This window comes from Amblyomma americanum, chromosome 6 (assembly GCF_052857255.1).
Source record: "Amblyomma americanum isolate KBUSLIRL-KWMA chromosome 6, ASM5285725v1, whole genome shotgun sequence".
Classification (NCBI taxonomy): Eukaryota; Metazoa; Arthropoda; class Arachnida; order Ixodida; family Ixodidae; genus Amblyomma; species Amblyomma americanum.
The window spans coordinates 174,102,963-174,124,835 of NC_135502.1; the positions used below are offsets into that span (position 1 = coordinate 174,102,963).

General features: G+C 52.2%; 1 protein-coding gene across 1 annotated transcript; it reads left to right on the top strand.

Moving 5' to 3' along the window:
- The first annotated feature begins 5,448 nt into the window (after nucleotides 1-5,448).
- LOC144095611 (uncharacterized) lies at nucleotides 5,449-18,471 on the top strand. The gene is made up of 3 exons (XM_077629283.1): nucleotides 5,449-7,513; nucleotides 18,210-18,280; nucleotides 18,374-18,471. Exons 1-3 carry the CDS (start codon nucleotides 5,955-5,957, stop codon nucleotides 18,469-18,471), a joined length of 1,728 nt encoding a protein of 575 aa, XP_077485409.1. The 5' UTR covers nucleotides 5,449-5,954.
- The last annotated feature ends 3,402 nt before the right edge of the window (nucleotides 18,472-21,873 follow it).

Sequence of the window (21,873 nt, forward strand, 5' to 3'; positions counted from 1 at the left end):
CGGTGAAACCGCGTCCTCAAAAACATGCTTTTTCATGTAATAGAGAAAGACCCGAGAAACTGGGACAGGCCATTTGTGCTATAGGCGTACAGGGAGGTACCCCATGACACCACAGGGGTTGCCCCATTCCGACTCCTTTACGGCAGGAATCCTACGGGGCCGCTGGCCATTTTGCAGAGCACTTGGACGGGTGAGCAGCCACTCCCAAGCACACTAAGGGAAGAGCCCGCAAAATATTTGAGACAGCTGCGCGAATAGCTAGAGATAGCCGCGGCAGTAGCGGGGCTAACGGCAAGCGCACGACAGGGGAGCTACACGCAGGTGTACAATAGGCAGGCTAGGAACAAAGTTTTCAGCGTCGGAGATCAAGTTCTCGTGTTTGATACCGACCGCGACAACAAACTAGCTCCTAAATGGCCATATACCATAACCGCGCAGGAAAGGCAAAACTCCTACAGGATCGATACCGGAGCGCGAGCCGCGCCACTTGTGCATGCAAATAGGCTTCGGCCTTACTACGCGCGGGTTAGCCACGTTGGTGTCGTATTCGACGAAGACACGGATTTCGGAGAAATTGAGTGCACACCTCGCCCTGCGCCCACACAGGCGGGACCCTTTTCCATCGAACAGGAGAAACTGGCACATTTGGACTCTCAGCAGCGCGCTGAAATGGCGAAACTGTTCGCCGGTTACGCTGACCTGTTCGATGAAGCACCGGGAGCGGCCGAAGTGGGACTGCACAAAATCGAGTTACAAGACGGGTACCAGCCAAAACGCGCCTTCCCATATCGAGTGCCCGAGCTTCTTAGGGTTGAGGTTAGCCGCCAGGTTGATGAGTTGTTAGACCTGGGTCTCATATACCCCGTAGAGAGCGACTACGCTCATCCCGTGGTCTGTGTGGGGAAGAAGGACGGCTCAGTGCGCATGTGCATCGATTACCGCGCGCTGAACGCAGCCACACGCACTGATGCATTCCCGATGACACCCCCACATGAGTTAATTATGAGGGTAGGCCGCGCGAAGTTCATTATACTAGTAGACCTGCGACGAGGTTATTGGCAGGTACCAGTGGCCCCCGAAAGCCAACATTTGACCGCGTTGGTGACCCACGAAGGACAGTACGCTTGGCGCGTCATGCCATTTGGGCTAAAAAATGCGGCTGCCACTTTCCAGCGAATGATGAATACGCTGCTCTCCAGGCATCAGGCCTACGCTGCGGCGTATCTCAATGACATTGCCATTTTCTCAACGTCGTGGCAGGAACATCTGAAGCAGCTGACCATTGTGTTTGGCTTACTCCGCGAAGCAAAACTTAAGGTGAGCCCGGAGAAGTGCCAAGTCGCACAGGCACAGATTAGGTACTTGGGTCACGTAGTGGGAGGTGGTACCCACGGGCCGGACCCCGAGAAGCTAGCCGCTATTCAGGACCTCGCGCCGCCCACTACAAAAAAGCAGCTGCGACGCCTGCTGGGGCTATGCATGGCTACTACCGCGAGTATGTACAGAACTACGCTGAGGTCGCCGCGCCACTCACGTCCTTAACGAAGCGAGGGGTACCAAACGCGATTCCTTGTACTCTGGAAGCGCAGCAGGCTTTTTATAAGCTAAAGGAGTCGCTTTGCGAAGCGGCAGCGCTAAACAGCCCCGATATCCGCAAGCCTTAATGGCTGTTCACGGATGCATCCGAAGTCGCGGACGGAGCTTGCTTGGCACAGATGGGAGAGGCGGGGCGAGAGGAACCGATCGCCTTCGCCAGTCACAGGTTCACGCCAACTCAGACCTGCTGGTCAACAATCGAGCGCGAGGCATTCGCCATAATTTGGTCGCTTAAGAAATTTGACCACTGGGTGTTTGGTGCACAGATTAAAGTGGTATCCGATCACAATCCTCTAGCTTATCTGACGACGAGCACGCCTCATGGCGCGAAACTAGCAGGGTGGGCACTGGCCTTACAGCGCTACAATGTGGTTGTAACGCACAGGCGAGGCGCCTGCAACGGCAACGCCGACGCGTTATCTCGCGTCCCCAACATCAGCTGGGGAAAAGAGCAAAGCAATAATTGAGCCATGACCCCTCAGGCAGGCGTGAATGTTCCCGTTCACTCGCTGCACTTTGTGATGTGAGCAGTGGTGTGTGACCGGAACCATGTGCAAGGACGCTGGCACGCTGACGCTCGTACTGTGATGAACTTCATTTATGAAGAGTTTATAACGAAGTGTGTTGTTCTTTTGTCAGTGCCGCGACTTTTTTTGGTTTGTTTGTAGAACTGATTATTTCTGGCGGCATGAGGCTGCAATTTGAGTTTCACGTTGCCTCGGCCTTTATTTGGTTTTGCGTAAATGAGCGGACTCCAAGCTCATTTAGCATCTTAGGGGGGACGTGTAAGGCCGCGCTGCGGGTCACTGCGGGCCTCCGGTCTATACGCCCCCCCCCCCCCCCCCCCTACCACCGCAAGCAGTGGCAAAGGCGCAGGAAGCACTGGCTGCTTGACAGCACCACTGTGACGACCGAGGACACCTGGCGCCAAGAAAGCATGCGAGGCGCGAACAACGAGCACGTGGGGCCGCTTGATCTCAGGCAGCATTCCCACGGCGGCAGAAGGCGAACCATCTCGCATTCCGCGATGGGCCCATTTTTTTCTTCTTTTTTCTGGCATTATCGATGGCACCGAAGCGTCGCGGTTCTCCGCCGTCTGACATTCCTGCGGCGAGCGAGTGGGTCAGTGGTCCCGCCAATTAGCTAAAAAAAACGCTTCATCCTTTGAGAGGCGAAGCGCGGGTGCGGCAGGGAAAGGGAAAGCATCAAGCGCTAAGGCCGAGAACTCCCCTCGGGGAGAGGGTTTTCAAAATGTTTTCTGTATATGTTTCTTTTTTTTTGTAGCCAAGCCCCGGATTCGAAGTTGGGTCCAACCTTCAGGGGCTGTGGCTACCTCCATTGGTTATCGAATCTTAGGGCGGGCCTCGATATATGACCGCCCTAATTTCTTTGTTTGCAAAAGCTTTAAAACTGCATGTAAAATCACTGGAGGGCAGTCTTGCCTGGTTGAGCTAGAGGCTCCGTGCAGTGGCACGTAATTCTACAACCCTAGACTCTAACCTCGCGTCGATGAGTAAGGGCTTGTAGAGAGTGTTTCTCTGTATGAGAATTGTCTTCGTCAGTTACAGCTTGACCGTCTGTGTGACTCAACTTGTAACGCAGTTTGCCCTTGTACATACTGTAGATATATTCTCTCTTTGACCTTCATCTGCACATCTCCCTTCATCACCGCCGAACAACAACGTTTGGAAGGGTCTGCACCCTTCCGAAGAACCCAACGGACCATCAAAAAATTACTGGGGGCTGTAGAGATTTACTACGAAGGTGCTTTTGGCCCTTCGTTTCTTCTTGGGAATTATTTCTGTTATCACGTGTTCTATCTTTGTACTGTTACGTTTCGCTTACGACGCGCGGTATAGCCGGCGCGGATGCAACGGACGCCGGGGCTTCGTTCAAAGTGGCGGACTTTTTGGCCCTTTCAGCGCTGCCGCAACGCCTCCCGCCAGGCGCGTCCAGGCATGTTTCAATGCCACGTGTCTTCGTGTGTGCGTGTGTGTGTGTGTGCATGTTGGTGCCCACGCTTGTCAAAGCGTGGCAGCCGGGGAGAGGAGCTCCCCAACTGGGAGGCGAGGAGGTATGACCGGCGCCGGCCCGGCGGACGCGTCACGTCACGTCTCAACGTGTCCGTGCGTCGCTGTCTCGTGCGCCTCATCCCTAGCCGTTCCTTCTTGCCCTCGACTCCGAGGGTATAGACGCTTTACAGCGCCGTATCATGGGGGCTGCCATCTTTGGTCACGTGAGCACGCCGCCATTGCACGCCTCCTGACTGCTCCGAGCGCGCCTCGTCGCGACGGCTGCCGCGTCTGATGGTTCGGTTCCAACAGGCTGTGTTTCGGCTGATACGGTTGTAAAATAGTGGGAAGGAGACAGTATGGCTTGCCCAAAGATTCGAGGGGCACGTGAGAACTCTAATTTGATCTCTTGTGGCCTTGAAAACGGTGTCCGGTTTCATAGCCAGCCAATGGATCGATTTCCTGATACTTGTCTTTGCGTCCGCAGAAGGCTTTGCTGAATGTTTTTTTTATTGTTATTATCTTAAACGGCAAGGTTTAATGCTTCTGCGGCAGCGCAGGTCCTTGTAGTATTCTGTACATGCACGCAGACACCGCTCTAAAACGCTCGCATGCACATCGTACGCATTTGTTTACAACCTGTTAACGGTGCTTAGGAAACCGAAAATATTTTCTATTGGTTTGTTAAGCACACAAAGGTGACAAAAATAAATAGACACACAAATGTTAACTACCATGTATAGCAGTACCATTCATCAAGCAGCCTTCACAATCTGGCGCGCAATCGTTTCGAAGGATTCCGCGATATAATTGTTATAACGCGCACAGCAACGCATTCACACTACACGAAGTTCATAATTATGTCAGTCTCACGTATGAAATTGCGGTACGCTCCACTCTCGATATGCGGACATGAAAATGCTCGAGGTCTCGTTGGTGGTAAGTAATCAGCTTCTCTCTGAGCGCTGGCCTGCGGGGTAACTTTTAGTGGCTGTCTCGCATGGACCGCAAGGAAGTGGCAATCATCCAGCCCAGCAGCCGTAACGCAAATGCTTTATTCTGAATGTGTTCCACGAAAAGCGCTCTACTTGGAGCGAAGTTCAAGAGTAGCACCAAGACGGCATACAATACACGGACGGTAAGCGTTGTCCGTTCGTACGGCTGTGCAGCGCACGATCTACAGTAGCGGCATGTAGGAGCATAAGTCGTCCTTCTTTTCCGTACCTGATCTGGCCTCCGGCGCTGCTGTTACTACAATTGCCGAACACCTTAACTTACGAGCAATGGGGCCTCACTACACACGTAGGCGCAACTGCACAGCAACTGAAAGCACGAAGTGACGGTTTCGGTGGCGGAACACTTTGATCATGAAGCAATGTTGCGCACTTACCCTCGCAGATTTTCCAAGATCGTAACCTTTCTTTCTATATTGGCCATCTAGCACTGGCGGACGTGTTTGTCGCGTTCGCCCGTTCGGAAATGATGCATGGCAAACGGGCGCGAACAGGGGCAGTACTTCCTTGTGCAGTTCGGTTCCGTGAGGCTCGCAAACGATCGCATCCTGCACCTTTAACTCTCTGTCGCAATTCTTGCAATCCACAATAAAGCACGTATTTCCTCTGCCTTTCCCCATCTTCGCAGAAAGAACACTTCGGCAGCCACCCGCGATATTTTCATTACTGCATCGAGGCGTACACTCCGGCGACTTACGAGGTGCGTAATGGCGCCGTGTTCCGAGCGCGTCTGTGGCGCCATCTGGTCTCAAACGGAAGAACTGCGCGCTGTAAACGGTCTATAAAGGCAGCTGCCCCGGACGCCAAGAGAAAGGCTTCGATTTCTTCCGTCGAGTAACGTGGTCGCCCGTTTCTCCACTTCGGTCGACCTGACCGGCTGCTCTTTTGCGATGCTAGAATAAACAAGTTGTTCTGTTGGCAGTCGACTCATCCTTTGCCAGGACCTTCGGATGTTTCCAGCTGTGCCCCAGGCCGCCAGGCCAACGCTACCCTTGGGGCTTGCGACCCATTTGCAACAACTGGTTGCCAGCGGTGAGATCGCGACAACGGAGGCCAGCAGCGAAGATATGCGGTCGACTGTATGCTGAGCAGCACAACGACCATCCGGGAGCAGTGCAACGAGCCCTGTGTGATGACTGGTTGCCTGCAGCGGAACGACTGCGCTGAATTCTTGGCTGCGAGGTTTGGTGAGTGCGGGACTTTGTTCTTCTGAGTTTTGCCAGGCTTTTGTTAGTGTCAGAAACAGAGCTGGTAATTGTGGTTGTCGTTGCTGCCGGGTTAGTTTGCGGCAAGACAATAGTAGGCAGTAGAGAAAGCAGCATTCGGAGCAGCCATGGATTGGAAGTCGTTGCGCAAACCGAAATTGCTGGAGCTTGCAAGAGAGTTGGGTCTGGATGTCTCAGACAAACTCAGAAAACCAGAACTGCTAAGGGCTATTCTTGAGTTGGAGGCTGAGGATGACGAGCTGTCGGAATGCCTTGAGACCATTGAGGAGAGAGCAAAAAGACAGGAGCGCGAACGTAAAGAGCAAAAAGAGAAAGACGAGCGCGAACGTAAAGAACAAAAAGATAAAGAGAAAGAAGAGCGCGACCGTCAACACGCTTTGGAAATGAAGCGTCTCGAGGTAGAGATGGAACGCGCTCGTAATGGAAGTGAGGCACACGGTGCAGGAGAACGAGTATCGTTCAAAATGACTGACCTGATGCGGCCGTTTAAGCTTGGAGAGGACAATGGTTTGTTCCTGGTTAACTTTGAGCGAACTTGCGAGAAGCAGGGGTTCTCTCGGGAAACGTGGCCACAGCGCTTGCTCACTTTGTTACCCGGCGAGGCGGCCGACGTAGTCGCTCGCTTGAAGAGAGAGGAGGCAGAGGATTTCGACCAAGTGAAATGGAGTCTGCTAAAAAAGTACAGGCTGTCAGCGGAAGCGTTCCGTCGGAAGTTTAGGGAAAATGAAAAAGGCAGAAGTGAGTCATATACAGAGTTTGCCTACAGGCTTATGTCAAACATGCAGGAGTGGCTCAAAGAAGAGAAAGCGTTTGGTGACCACGAGAAAATTCTGCAGTGTTTCGGGCTGGAACAGTTTTATAGTCGGTTACCTGAGAACGTGCGGTACTGGGTCTTGGATAGGCCAGACGTTAGTACAGTGGCTAAAGCCGCCGAGCTAGCCGAGGAGTTTGTGACGCGTCGGGCTCGCGGAGCTAAGGACGGTCAAAAGGGTGAATTTGGCTCCAAGTCTGAGAGGCCGAAGTTCACACCCATGAGAGCAAGGGGGGACACACGTAGTGCGGATGCGAGTGAAAGCAGTCCGACCGAACGTAAGGAGACGGCGGCAGCCGAAGCCGAACGCAGAAAGCGGTTCGAGACGAGGCAAGCGCGCGTGTGTTATACGTGCCAGAAGCCGGGTCACTTTTCGGCGCAGTGTCCAGAAACAAAAACAAAAGTCGTGTTTTTGTCATTATGCAGCACTGACGAGAACATGAAGCTTCTCGAGCCTTACATGCGAGACTTCCTCGTGAACGGGAAAGAGTGCCGAGTGCTTCGTGATTCCGCAGCTACAATGGATGTAGTTCACCCCTCTTACGTAGAACCCGATATGTTCACGGGCGAGTGCGCATGGATCAAGCAGGCCGTGGAAGCTCATAGCGTGTGTCTGCCCGTAGCAAAAGTGCTTATTGAAGGATCTTTCGGAGCACTTCAGACGGAGGCCGCAGCGTCATCTACGCTGCCCCCCCAGTACCCGTACCTATTTTCGAACAGGTCCGATCACCTCCTGCGCGAGAAGGGGCTTTTGTTTGGTGAGGCTAGCGTTCAGGCCTTAACCAGATCGAGAGTTCGGGAGCTTGCTGCAAAGGCGGTAGTTGCGGGGCCGACGTTGTCGAACAATGAGAAAGGGTCGGAGGCGCAGCAAGCTGATATTCAGAGCACGTCCGAACTGAATAAAATTGAGCCTGTAGCGTTGAAGGCACCAGGTACTGGAGAGGAAATGCCCGACCCGGGAAAGTTAGAAGAGCTATCTGCAGATTTGCTCATCGCGCCTACGTCAGATGGACTTAATAGGTTGCTAAAAGTCAGCCGGTCGGCTTTGATAGCCGAGCAAAAAAAGGATGGCAGCCTAGAAAACATGCGCTGCAATGTCAAGGAAGGTATCGCCAAGAAAAATGCTCGTTTTGTGGAAAGAGGTGGGGTCCTGTACCGGAAGTATCTAGACCGCAGGGGAGTGGAGTTCGATCAGCTGATCGTGCCTCAGTGCTACCGTCAGGATCTGTTGCGCTGGTCGCATGGCGGTTCGTGGTCCGGACACCTGGGAGTTAAGAAGACTTAGGACCGCCTCTTGCAAGAGTACTATTGGCCAGGGTGTTTTCGTGACGCAGAACACTTTGTGAGGACATGTGACACCTGTCAGCGTGTTGGCAAACCAGGGGACAAATCGAGGGCGCCGTTGAAGTTGGTACCTATCATTACGGAGCCTTTTAGACGGCTCGTTATGGATACAGTGGGACCTCTGCCGGTAACAGCCACGGGGTACAGACACATTTTGACTGTGATCTGCCCAGCGACAAAGTTCCTGAAGCAGTGCCGCTTAAAGAACTCAGCTCAGTTGAGATAGTCAGTGCACTACTGTCCATATTTGCGCGAGTTGGTTTTCCTGCGGAAATCCAGTCAGATCAGGGCACAGTGTTTACTAGCGCTTTGACGACAGCCTTTCTCGAAAGGTGTGGGGTAAAGCTGTTACACAGCTCAGTGTACCACCCACAGTCGAATTCCGTTGAGAAGCTCTACTCCGTCATGAAGCGCGTGTTGAGAGCATTGTGTTTTGAACAACAAAGTGATTGGGAGCTGTGTCTGCCTGGGGTGATGTTTGCATTAAGGACCGCGCCGCATGCGGCTACGGGGTTTTCGCCAGCTGAGCTGGTGTACGGTCGCTCGCTGCGGTCTACGCTTCGCATGCTTCGAGATTCGTGGGAAGGCAGGGGCGACGACCCAGTCGTGGTCGAGTACGTGCTTAGGCTCCTCGAACGCTTAAGAAGGGCACAGGAGTTGTCAGGTGAAGCAATGCCAAAGGCCCAGCAGAGGGCCAAGGTTTATTATGATCGGACAGCCAGGGCCCGTCGTTTTGAGGTGCGCGATGAGGTAATGATATTGCGCACATCGCTAAAAAACAAACTCGACATGCAGTAGGAGGGCCCAGCACGGATTGTTCAAAAACTGTCGGACGTTAACTACGTGGTGAGTCTGCCAGGAAAACGGAAAGCACAGCAAGTTTACCACTGTAATCTGCTCAAACCCTATAGACAACGGGAAGCAGTGGTGTGTATGATGGTAAACGTTCCCGAAGAGCTTCCGGTCGAGCTTCCGGGACTAGGCTCAGTGACGAACAGGGAAGACACCGATCGGGTCATTAGTGACTTACTCAGTAAAGCACCGCTGTCGCCTGAGCAGAAAACCGAACTTCACCAGGTCAGTTCTCTGAGAGGCCTGGTAGGACTTCTGTCCTTACTCATGAAATAGAACTTACCTCCCCAGAGCCAGTACGATCCAAGGCGTACCGGGTGTCACCCAGCCAGCGCGATATTATGGAGGCTGAGGTAAAGAAAATGCTACAGCTCGGTGTTATTGAGGCGGGTCAGAGTGATTGTACCTACCCTTTGATTTTAGTTGAGGTACCGGGCAAGGAACCTCGTCCTTGCGTCGACTACCGCAGGCTTAATTCCATCACTAAGGATCAAATTTATCCGATCCCTAGCATCGAGGAGCGCCTTGAGAAAGTTAGTAGCGCTCAGTTTATTTCCACCCTAGATCTTGTCAGGGGTTATTGGCAGGTTCCACTTACAGAAGAGGCTAGTAGGTATGCGGCGTTCATTTCACCAATGGGAACATTCCGTCCTAAAGTTTTGAGTTTTGGTTTGAAGAACGCGCCATACTGCTTTTCAAGCCTCATGGACAAAATGTTGCGGGGACAGGAAGAATTCGCTTTACCGTATTTAGACGACGTAGCGATATTCTCCGCATTCTGGTCTGAGCATATGGCACACTTGTGGGCAGTGCTAACCCGCCTGCGCGAAGCGGGCTTGACAGTCAAGGCTCCCAAGTGCCAATTAGCACAGGCCGAGGTTGTCTACCTCGGTCACGTGATTGGACAGGGTCGTCGCCGCCCCTCTGAAATAAAGGTGGCCGCTGTGCGAGACTTCCCGCAACCGCGCACGAAGACCGATATTCGGTCGTTCTTAGGTGTCGCCGGCTACTATCAGAGGTACATCCCCAGGTACTCCGATATCGCGGCTCCCCTGTCGGATGCTCTAAGAAAAACAGAGCCCCAAACAGTCGTCTGGGGCGAGACAAAGGAAAGAGCTTCTAGCGCCCTAAAGAGCGCCGTAACAAGCCAGCCTGTGCTACGATCGCCAGACTACACAAAAGGGTTCGTTGTTCAGTGCGATGCTAGTGAGCGAGGCATGGGCGTTGTACTGTGCCAACGGGAAAATGGAGAAGTGGAACACCCCGTCCTGTTTGCTTGTCGTAAGCTGACCTGTCGTGAGCAGGCGTACAGCGCCACCGAGAAAGAGTGTGCGTGTCTCGTGTGGGCCGTTCAGAAATTGTCATGCTACCTAGCCGGCTCGAGGTTTATCATTGAGACGGATCACTGCCCTCTCCAATGGCTGCAGACCATCTCTCCCAAAAATGGCCGCCTCCTGCGCTGGAGCCTCGCTTTGCAACAATATTCCTTTGAGGTGCGTTACAAAAGGGGAGTCTCAACGGCAACGCCGATGGCTTAAGTCGAGGCCCCTAACGTAGGAATCCGCCTCAAAGTTGTTTGTTACTGATGTTTTCTTCCTGAGGCAGGATTTTTAACATACGGCTTTTGTTTAGTGTTTCAAAGTGATGACGTGCTTTCTAGTGCAATTTTCCCATTTGTGGACGCGTTCTGAGTGCTGCTTGACTACTGTAAGGAACTAGGCAGTAGTATAAAAGGGGAAAGAGCCTGGCAGAGCTTAGTGAGGGTTGTGTCGTGCTTGCTGACTGAGCGGTTGCGTTTCGGCGTAGTTCTAACGCTTGCTGGGAACGAGAACAAAAATGGCAACTCTCCCGAAGTCACTTTGCAGTGTCCTGTGTGAACCTGAACCTGAGAACGAGGCCTTCTCTGTGCGCTGCGCTCAGGCCACGCCGAGGGACGACCGATTTCGATTACGAGCATCATTGAGCGACATCCCCCCGGACAGCGGATGCAGCCCCCTGACCATCGGGATCTCCTCCCGGCGGGGCGGTCTGTTACGTTTCTCCTACGACGCGCGGTATAGCCGGCGCGGATGCAACGGACGCTGGGGCTTCGTTCAAAGTGGCTGACTTTTTGGCCCTTTCAGCGCTGGCGCAACGCCTCCCGCCAAGCGCGTCCAGGCAGGTTTCAATTCCACGTGTATTCGTGTGTGCGTGCGTGTGTGTGTGTGTGTGTGTGTGTGTGTGTGTGTGTGTGTGTGTGTGTGTGTGTGTGTGTGTGTGTGTGTGTGTGTGTGTGTGTGTGTGTGTGTGTGTGTGTGTGTGTGTGTGTGTGTGTGTGTGTGTGTGTGTGTGTGTGTGTGTGTGTGTGTGTGTGTGTGTGTGTGTGTGTGTGTGTGTGTGTGTGTGTGTGTGTGTGTGTGTGTGTGTGTGTGTGTGTGTGCATGTTGGTGCCCACGCTTGTCAAAGCGTGGCAGCCGGGGAGAGGAGCTCCCCAACTGGGAGGCGAGGAGGTCTGACCGGCGCCGGCCCGGCGGACGCGTCACGTCACGTCTCAACGTGTCCGTGTGTCGCCGTCTCGTGCGCCTCATCCCGAGCCGTTCCTTCTTGCCCTTGACTCCGAGGGTATAAAGGCAGCTGCCCCGGACGCCAAGAGAAAGGCTTCGATTTCTTCTGTCGAGTAACGTGGTCGCCCGTTTCTCCACTTTGGTCGACCTGACCGGCTGCTTTTTTGCGATGCTAGAATAAACAAGTTGTTCTGTTGGCAGTCGACTTATCCTTTGCCAGGACCTTCGGATGTTTCCAGCTGTGCCCCAGGCCGCCAGGCCAACGCTACCCTTGGGGCTTGCGACCCATTTGCAACAGTACCCTCAATTTCTTTGTGTGCTATGGTTACTATCTTGTTACTGATGAGGGTTGCAGTGCGTCCGCTTTCCTGGCATGTGTACCCTTTTAGCGCGAGTATAGTGTTGGTTTCTTGAAGCATGATAATGTCTGGTGGTGTGTCTTTCGTGTTGATGTACTGCTGTAGGAGCCCCTGTTTACGCCGGTAGCCCCTACAGTTCCATTGCCACAGCTCTAGTTGGCTTTGTCCTGCCATGTTGTGTTGTTGCTTGTGTTTGTACTTTGGGTTTCTGCTCCGAATCTCCTCTCGTTGTATAGCCTATCTCTGGCGTCGTTTATGGTTTTCTGCGTATTTGGTTTTTACGTAGGGGCGGAAGCTTTGATCCTGCAGCGCTACTCTCTGTTGTATTTGGCTTTGCATTGTTGCCATAAAGCTCTTCATCTCATCTCTGAAACTTTGCTCTTCTGACTGTCGTGTGGGTTGCTCGACTGGCGGCGGTGGTGATCTCTCAGGCGAGCACGCTGCCTGCATTTGCCACTGCGTTTCCCTTATTAGGTCGTCTATGCTCTTTTTCAGCTGCCTCGTCTCTTCGCGGCATAATTCTAGCTCTTTTTTGAGCGCCTTGTTTTCCTCGGCTAGCTTCATCTCGCTATTTGTTTGCATGTTATTGTTGTTAGTGCTTTGCCCCGAGTGCGGAATAAGTGATTTGGGAGGACCCGCTCCCCAGCTCACCTTAACGCCGCTCTTCTTCTGCTGTTGCTGTGCTTGCCCCTGCCGCTGGCCCGGGCCGCCGTTCTGCTTCCCCAACTGTGAGTAGGACTCGTCCCTGCTGGCGCCTCGGCTCTGGCTCCTGCCACGGTTGCGGCTTCGGCTCCTCGACTCGTGCTCGTTTCCGCTCCGGCCCTGGGTTTGGTCCGTCTCTTCTTCTCCGAACCACCTCGGCCACCACCCGCGGCTCCGGCTCCTGCTGCGGCTGCACCGCTGGCCCTTCTGTGTCGGTCGTCCTCGCAGCTCCTCGGCTGTCTTGAGGCGCTGCTTGCAGTCCCTCGTGCTTGTCGCGCGGTCTACTCCGCAGATCAGGCATTTGGGCGTACATTGATTTTCTTCCGCCGGGTTTTGCTCACCGCATTGCTTGCAAGCCTTGGTCTCGGGGTTCGGGCAAACGTCGGACCGATGGCCTTGCTGGCAGCAGATGTAGCAGACTTGGCTTGTGGGGCGATATGGATAACACCACATCTCCCCTCCGTAGTAGAGCACTTGCTTCGAGGTTATGGGGCCGTCAAAGGTGGTGACTGCTGTACTTGACTTTCCTAGCATGCGGGCGGCGAGGATCTTGACTCCTTGCGTCCGTACTCTTAAATTTGCCTTGAGCTCCGCTGGCGAGGTACCTGGGTCCACGCCATGAATGACTCCTCGCTGCGTGTCCTCCGGTACTACCACGTGTGCATTTACCGCTTAGGTGCGGTCCCCGAACGTGAGTTGAGTAATGTGTCTCACGAGCTGGGCCGCTTCTTCATTGTCCGTGCTCACGATAATGGTTGAGCCGTTGCGTAGTCTGATGATTAAATCATCCGCCTTGCACCTCGATCCGGTTGCTGCTACCACCGCTCGAGCCACTTGATAGGTCTGTAAATTTCTTACGATGAGCCCCTTCGGCCTGAGGACTATCTTGAGGTCGTCCTTCGGGAGCGGAGGTAGTCTTCTACGCATTGCTCCTCTCTGCTTCGCAGCAGCTGGCGCGCCAGCTGTGCTCCGCGCTCCCTCTGGGGTTTTTCCATTCCTTTTCGCAGCCGCCGTATGGCCGCTCCGCTCGCTGTCTCGTTGGCGCCTTTTCTGTCGCTTGGACAAGGCGATCTCCCAATTATGGCCTTCTTCCTCCTGAAATCTTGTTAACGGGGTGCCGCACTTCGGGTCTTGTCTGCCTGCCTCCTGTCCGCCTCGGCTCTCCACGAGTCCGGGGCCGGCGGCGTCGAGGTAGTCTTCCTCCGTGTCTTGGGTTTCGGCAAAATCCCTGGTCGGTCCTTCCATTGCACGTCGATTCCCGGGTTGTTTACTTAGTCGGGACATCATTCCGGGCTGCATATCTTCTCGGGCCGAGGCAGGGGAGCCCGGGAACCCCCGTACTCGTGTTAGGCCTAGCTAGGCCTAGCGTGCGGCCGACCACGTCGGGAATTCAAAGTCCGGCAAAATAAAAAAAATGTGTCCGACCGTTTTGAATTTGGCGTCCAAGTGGTCCTCTTCTGATCCGCCGTCGATTCCAACCAAAATTTTGATGGTCCAATGGGTTTGAACGGGTCGAAAAGCTCGAAATTCGTCGAGCCCATGCAACTTGCGTCCGCTCGCCTCGGCAGCTCGCAGCGTCTCCCCCCCCCCCCCCCCCCGAGGGCTCCGAAATAATTTCCACCTCCTGGGGTTCTTATACGTGCACTGATATCGCACAGCACACGGGCGCCTTAGCGTTTCGCCTCCATCGAATCGCAGCCACCCCAATCGGGTTCGAACTGGGGTACTCCGTATCAGTAGCCGAGCGCTAACCCCTGAGCCACCGCAGCGAGTCTCGTTGTTGTTCCGTTGTGCAGTTTTGCACTGGTTTGCGCGGTTCTCGGGGTCACTTCACGTTTTTGTTCTCATATGGTGGCGTTCACGTATGATGAAATTTTTAACATTTCTCGACAATTAAGAGAGGCTTGCAAAAATTGGTCGTGGTTTTCTGAGCGCGTCAACAGCTGCTGTTCTTCGTTTGAATATTTTCGCACACTCGAACTGTTGACATACCTGACAGAAAAGCTGAAGTACTGATATCTGATGACTTCAAAGGTTAGCCAAGATCCTCTTGAGAATCTGATCGGAATCATAAGACAGTCTTCAGGATGCAACCAGCACCATACACTGACCCAATTTTTAATCCGAGGCAATTTCCTTTCTTTTTATGGGCTCATAAAATGAGTATCGCAGGGTAATCATCCTGCGACAGTGCTAGATTCTCTGCTAGACTTTGAAGACAGATATGATGGAGCACGCCCAGATAAGCAGACTTGAAATGCAGCGTCAAGGCCTTCCACTCGTGAACAGAATTAAGCTTGTATGCCAGCGCATGACCACGATGAGCACGTAGCAGAAGTGACTCGACTTTTTTCTACCTAGCAGGGTATATTGAACGGAATTTTGTATTGAAGACAAATAACAAAATATCCATAACCTTGCTTACAATGCAGTCTCCTGATGAAAACTTTGTCCTTGCGAGACGGACAAAATACCGCGACCACGGAGGACTGCGTTGTACACATCGGCGCAGCTTTATGGCTTTGTCTTGAAACTCGAAAACTTCTTCACAGAATGGCCCGCCGCGGTGGCACAGTGGTTAGAGCGCTCGGCTACTGATCCGGAGTTCCCGGGTTCGAACCCGACAGCGGCGGCTGCGTTTTTATGGAGGCAAAACGCTAAGGCGCCGGTGTGCTGTGCGATGTCAGTGCACGTTAAAGATCCCCAGGTGGTCGAAATTATTCCGGAGCCCTCCACTACGGCACCTCTTTCTTCCTTTCTTCATTCGCTCCCTCCTTTATTCGTTCCCTTACGTCGCGGTTCAAGTGTCCGCTGATATATGAGACAGATACTGCGCCATTTCCTTTCCCCGAAAACTAATTATTATTATTATCTTCACAGAATGGTTTAGCTGGAATGAATTGCATTCCGAAATTATTCTTGATGTGTTGGAATGAGTTAATTAAAAAAATTCGTGTGTATTGGCTCAGCTAATCCAGGATATGCAAAGCAAGAGCTGTCGGCGTCCATTGTGTTCATTGGCGTTGGCATTGACAACGTTCTAGACGCCGATGATTTTCAGGAAAGGAAGGGTGCATGCGCTACGCTCTTAGCGGCTGCCCCGCGGAGGAGGATATAATACCCCTGTCACACGGCCAGTTTCAATGCCGATCGAGTCGAGGGTCCTCAAAATTCTCAATCACCATCGAACTCGAAGGAGTTGTGTCGCTGCTACACGGCAAATCTCAATGGCCATTGAAATGGTTCTCGTGTCTCACGCTACGCTTGTGAGGCGCCACAATCGCTACTTTATATTTTACAAAAATAGCAAAAATTTGATAAATGTATACGAAATGCTTAAATACATGCATACGCGCAAGTTGTTTAAAACCCTTTTAATTGCACGCACGCGACGGACAGATGCAGACACTGCTGTAGCCACTCTAATACAAGACGAGCCAAAGCCAAGCCAGTCCAACTGCGTCGGAGCGCTGCTTCGTCAGGCTTAACACATGGGAAGTCGCCTTGATATCTGAAAAACAAAAGCTATTTGTCTCTTGAAACTTTATGCGAGGGTAAGAATGGGCAAATCGAAGGCGACTACAACAGCTTAGAACACGATATTGCTTTGAGGGATTAGCGACGAAGTTGTTATCGCTGCAAAGCGGGCGGGTAGGGCGCCGCCATGTTGTCAACGCAAAGTACGCAAACAACGCAAAGAACGCAATGCCAAATTAACGCGCTTAATGCGGTTAAAACCAGTCTGATACAATTTTAGAATTATTGTACAGACTGCTAGCATTAAAGTCTAGGTGAATAATGTTTGTTCATGCTTTTGTACCTTGAATGTGTCGTGTACGAAAGTGCGCTTGGCGCCGCTCGAAGCAACGCTAGCAACCTTGGGCAGCGCTCGAAGACCCTCGAAATCTCGATGGAGTTCCGCGCTGCTCCGTTGACTCGATAGGCTATTGACTCGATCGCCATTGAAACTGCCCGTGCAGCAGCGCTCGATCGCCTTTGAGTCGATCGACTATCGGTTCGAGGGCCCTCGAAATGCCCGTGTGACAGGGGTATAAGCCGCGGCGCGGCCGCTCGCCTTGGGAGAAGGCGCAATGGAAGAAGACAACGTGGCTGGTGGCCGCGTGTGTGGCAAGCGGCATCTTTGGAGCCTACGGGAAGCTGCTGCTACCGACCCCGAAGTAATTTCCTGACGTGAGGCTGCCCGTCTATGTAAGAATGAAGAGCGAAGCGCGTGTCAGAGACGCCCGAAGTACGTGAAGAACGTCTCGCCAAGCGTCTTCACCTTCCAACAGAAGCGTCTTCTTCTTCCATTGCGCCTTCTGCCAAGGCGAGCGGCCGCTCCGAGGCTTATTATATCATCCGCCGCGGCAAAGCCGCTAAGAGGATAGCGCATGCGCAGAGAGGAGCATAGCTAAGTGATGGTGTCACGCGCGGAGACCGGCGATAAAGCCCCTTGATACTAAAAATTGGCAGTGGCTTAGCTCGGCTATGCCAGGATATGCGTAGCGAAAGTTAAGGCATAGCTTGGTTAGCCTTGGTTAATCTTGATTGCAAGTCCAGGTTAGTCTGGTTGTCTATACTCGGAGACATTTTTTCTTGGCAATGGAGCCAAAGCTACAGTGCCGAAACGCATTATCTTCCTACGTAGCTGAAAATAGTCCCTAGTTGCATGAGCAGTTACCGGCAAAAACAAATTGAAATCAGAAAGCTCTTTATTTGCGGTATATTTTTGGCACGGTACCAATTTTCCACATTTACGTTTTCAAGCCTAAAGCACTTTTCTTGGTTCCGCCGGGTTTTCTCGTCTCAAGTCTGTCGCGGGTTTTCGACATGCCCCGACCTTGCAGTCAAGATGGCGACTACCAACTGTTCGGGTGGTTCCGGTTGTTCCGACTCGTCCACTTCGCAAAGGTTGGAAGCGTTTTCAGCAGACAGGATTCGAGTCAAGTTCAAGAAACGCTGGCTGTCGAAGCAAACGAAGGAAATGATCTGCAGCGTGTATGCAGACATGAGGAATAGTCACCGTGGACTTCCGACCACTTGCGCGTACCGGAAAGTAAGCGACCTGACCGAAGTGAGTGAGCGTACCGTCGCCCGCGTCAAAAAAGTAGCTTTGTGCAACGGTCTGAAATCGTCGAAACGAAAGCGGCTGAGGTAGGCGCCCGGCAGTGTTTCAAAGAAAACTGGGAATACGCGACTGCAGCGGATGACTCATTTACTGTCGGTGCTCTGCGGCGAAAAGTGCATAAGTATTTTTTTCGAAACGAGCCGCCCACTGCTGCAAAGATCCGGAACGACGTGATAAATGACCCGGACATGGACATGCCGAACGTGTGTGAGCGTACAATGCGCAGGATGCTCAATGACATTGGGTTTGCTTTTCAAAAGCGCAAGCGGAACTCGGCGCTACTTGAAAGAGAATATCATCGCATGACGGCGAAATTATCTGCGAACCATTCGGGAGATGCGCAAACAGCACCGGTACGTACGAATTTTTTCGTGTATTTGAAAAAAAATGTGACTGCTCTGCGCATAGAGTGCGTGTCACGTTGACCCCTTTTTCTCTGCGGCGGCGCCTCCACCATCGCTCAGTCGTCAACAGGAGAGCTGTGCATGCAACTGATAGCTGTCGGAAGACTGCCTGCGTCGGAATTCGAGGAGTGCATGAATACATTATTACACCTGTCACCATGGTACATGCTTTTAACTCCTGGGCTACAATTTATGCGAGATTATAATTTTGTTTTGCAGTACCATCTACTACATTGATGAGTCGTGGGTGAATGCTGGCCATACGAAAGAAGGTTTGGACGGAGCCGACCGTGAGTTCACGAGATGAAGCATTTCGGCAGGGCTTGACTGCTGGTCTTCGCGTGCAAGTGGCAAATGTGGCAGACTCATCATTGCACACGCAGGAAGTGAAGAAGGATTTGTCGAGGGAGCGCTCCTCATCTTTCGGGCAGCCAAAGGAGCTACTGATTACCACTCAGAAATGGATGGTGCTCGATTCTAGAAGTGGTTTACTGAACAATTTCTGCCAAGTATCCTGCCCAACAGCGTCATCGTGGTGGATAACGCTTCTTACCACAGCGTCCAATGGGAAAAAGTGCCGTCGACGAGCAACCGAAAAGTGGAGATTCAGTCTTGGCTTACGGAAAAAAACATACCGTTTTCGAATGACCACTTGAAGGTGCAACTGCTGGATTTAGTGAACCAACACAAGCACAGGTTTTCGGGAACCCGTATTGATCTGGCCAAGTACGCCGGCCACGAAATAGTACGGCTGCCGCCGTATCACTGTGAACTGAATCCAATCGAACTGGTGTGGAGCCAGGTGAAAGGCTACGTCGCTTCGAATAACACCGCTTTCACCTTGGCCGCTGTGGAGGAACTGGCACGCGAAGGTGTGTCCCGAGAAAATTTGTCGCGGGCCTGTGCGCATGTGATAAGGCTGGAAGAGGAGGCATGGGAACGGGATGGTGCCGTCGACACCCGCCTGGACAGCCTAATAATTACTCTGCACTAGGATTCCAGCTCATCTAGCGAAAACAGCGACATAACGGGCGTCGAGGAAATGGAATGAGGGCAGCAGTACTGCGGAATGTTGTTGGTCGTTCACCGCTACTGCTTTATCTGGTTTCGATCGCGGGGTTCTAACTTCCCGTAGCAACTCAGGCAATGAGGGACGCCACAGTGAGGGGCTTCTGATGTATTTAGACCATCTGGGGCTGTTTAACGTGCACTGACATCGCACTACACACCGATGTTTTCGTATTCAGCCTTGTACGAACTACAGCCGCTAAGCACGGGATCGAAACCACGACCTTGCGACCAGCAGCTGAACGCCAAAACAATTGACACCACGCGGGTGCTGCATAATTTGTGCACACATTTTTTTAGTCACTGAACATAAGCGCCTGCAATTTATTGAATGCCAGAAAATTAAAAAAATCCTCTTTTCCGTCTCACACCGCTACTGCGCGGTTTTGTAAAATCTTTTACTCGCGTTTTGTTCGCGTACAAAAATCCAAAGAATCCGTCCGTGCATTCGTATTTTTGGTTCTGCGCGTTGTCATCGTGTCGATGTGTGCCATGTTCGGCTGCGCAAGCAGAAGCGTCTTCTGCGCAGGAAACAAACACCGAGCCGGGCGTTGGACTTCACTGTTTACCGAAACTGATTAGCTGGCAGTGCGAGCGCACGAAGCTCTTTCGGAGAAGCGCCGAAGCCTTTGGCTCGCACGGATCAACCGGAAATATTTGAAAAACCTGGACAATGTTCGCGTATGATGTCGGCACTTTATCACAGGTAAGAAAAAGTAAACTTTATTGATTGACATAAGCCTACATATGGTCGCTGTCGGAGATGCTTACCGCGGCAGCTGGTAATGAACTGTGGTACACGAGCCTCGCCGTCGCCTATGTGTTCGCTGAGACGGTGTTGTCCGTGCACACTCGTGAGTCTCTGTAACGTACTGCCGTCTCAACAGTGAACAATGTAGCACCAATGTGAGAGCAGGCTTCGCCTGCACCATCCATGCAAGTGCATTGCGTTGTCACGATGGCTCCGTCGGGCTCAGCCAGAACCCACACCTTCAGTGGTGCCTCCCTTAGCCTTTGTGAATTGGTGACTTGAGAAAAAATGACCAGTAATTAGGTGCTGACAGCAATCTACATCCTTCATAAAATGTCACTGGTCTGAGGATTGCTAGTACGATTCCGGCCCCGGCAGCCTCATTTCGATTGGAACAAAATGCAGCAAAATTCTATCGCCCGAAAAAGTTAACGGTATGCGTGTCCTCGGGGAACAAAATACTGTACTCCACTGCCTCGCGACTCAGTTGCCTGGTAATGTTACCAGCTGATGAAGCATGCGCGTCCATACTCTCTCTCGGACATTTCAGGTCAGTGGCATGCGTGACTCCATCACATGACTAGTTGCCCAGCTGCAGCATGAGCACGTCAAACACCCAACTACGAATTTCAGCGATAATTTAAGGCTACAGTGAATTCAAGCACTTAAGACGCTTGCATAGCCTGCACGCGAAGGTAGCCTCCTCTGCCTCGGCTTAGCTGATGGACGAAAAAAAGTTTTTTTCCCCCTTGGCTAAGCCGAGCGAACACCAATCCTCAAGCTCCAGGCTCCAGGGAACACTGTAGGGCCGGGCAGCCGTGTCAACGCTCACACAGTGTTGGGATTTCAAGGCGCGGGCTCCTTTCCCATGCCATGTACCTTAGAAAGCCGAGCACCAGGCAGGGAATGGCATGTACCCATTAAGCATGACCGGTGGGTAAACGGCGGCAGTGGGAGTCGAACCCACCACCTCCCGAAGCCGAGGCGGGTGTTGGCTAAGCTCGCAAATTCGGTCTCGTCTAAATAACACCAACGGGGGCACTCCTGGCACTGCACTATAGATGGATGGATGGATACGGCTGAACCCTTTATAAAAATCGGGCGGTGGCTCAAGCCACCTAGCTATGACTTATGAAATTTTACTCTTGTCTTGATTTTAGCCACCAATCAGATAACCTTTGCTTGGTTACTTCCATCCACTTAAAATCTACTTTCTCTTCACTGTCCTTATACCTTAGTGCCTTGGATAAATAAGCCCCGCTGCTTTCCACTGTAGGGTGATAAGCCTTTTACGGAAAAGTATCAAGTGTTCAGCCGATTCCTCCTCCTCTCCGCACGCAACGCACAAGGTGTCTATCTCGTGGTACCTGACTCTATATGTCTTAGTCCGCAAAACTCCCGTCTTGGCCTCAAACAACAAAGAGCTTCCCCTAAAATTATCATAGATATTTAGAGCTCACAAGGTAGATTATTGCCTCTGTTGTTTGAAACCTAAATAAACGTCGGTACTTGCCTGCATTTGGTGGAATTAGAGAGAAACTATTTCCGGCTACGAGTACAGTTTTTGCAGACGCAAGCCAAGAAGCTGGTCTCACAGGCTGCGTCATCTGCCGGACGGCGAGGCAAACGACGTCTCGGCTCGGTGGATGCGAGAAGCGCTCTCTCTTTGAATTGGGGTTCGTCTGCCCACCGGAATCAATATCACAAGGAACATCACTGTTTCTACTATTTAGTAACGCAGTGAAAATGTGACACCAACAACACTGGGCACACTAATAACTGATAAGTCGTCGCTTGTGAGTTGCATGTTCATTCGGCAGATGACGCAGTCTGTGAGACCGGCTGCTTAGCTCGCGTCTGCGAAAACTGTACTCGTAGCCGGAAGCAGTTTCTCGCTAATTCCACCAAATACACGCAAATACCGATGTTTATTTAGATCTCAAACAACTTAGGCGATAATATTCTACCTTGTGAGCGGTGTTTGCTCTCAATTAGGCCAGTATTTTGAGCACAGGAATTTTTTTTTAAATCCGGCGCATAAAAACGCAAGCCCTTGTACGTTCA

What these genes read in the sequence shown, in the direction of transcription:
- LOC144095611 (XM_077629283.1), top strand. Translation starts at nt 5,955, where the DNA reads ATGGATTGGAAGTCGTTGCGCAAACCGAAATTGCTGGAGCTTGCAAGA. An exon ending in TTGTCGAACAATGAGAAAGG is followed by an intron (nt 7,514 to 18,209) that starts GTCGGAGGCGCA and finishes TTTGTTTTGCAG; the next exon opens with TACCATCTACTACATTGATG. An exon ending in AGGTTTGGACGGAGCCGACC is followed by an intron (nt 18,281 to 18,373) that starts GTGAGTTCACGA and finishes TTGCACACGCAG; the next exon opens with GAAGTGAAGAAGGATTTGTC.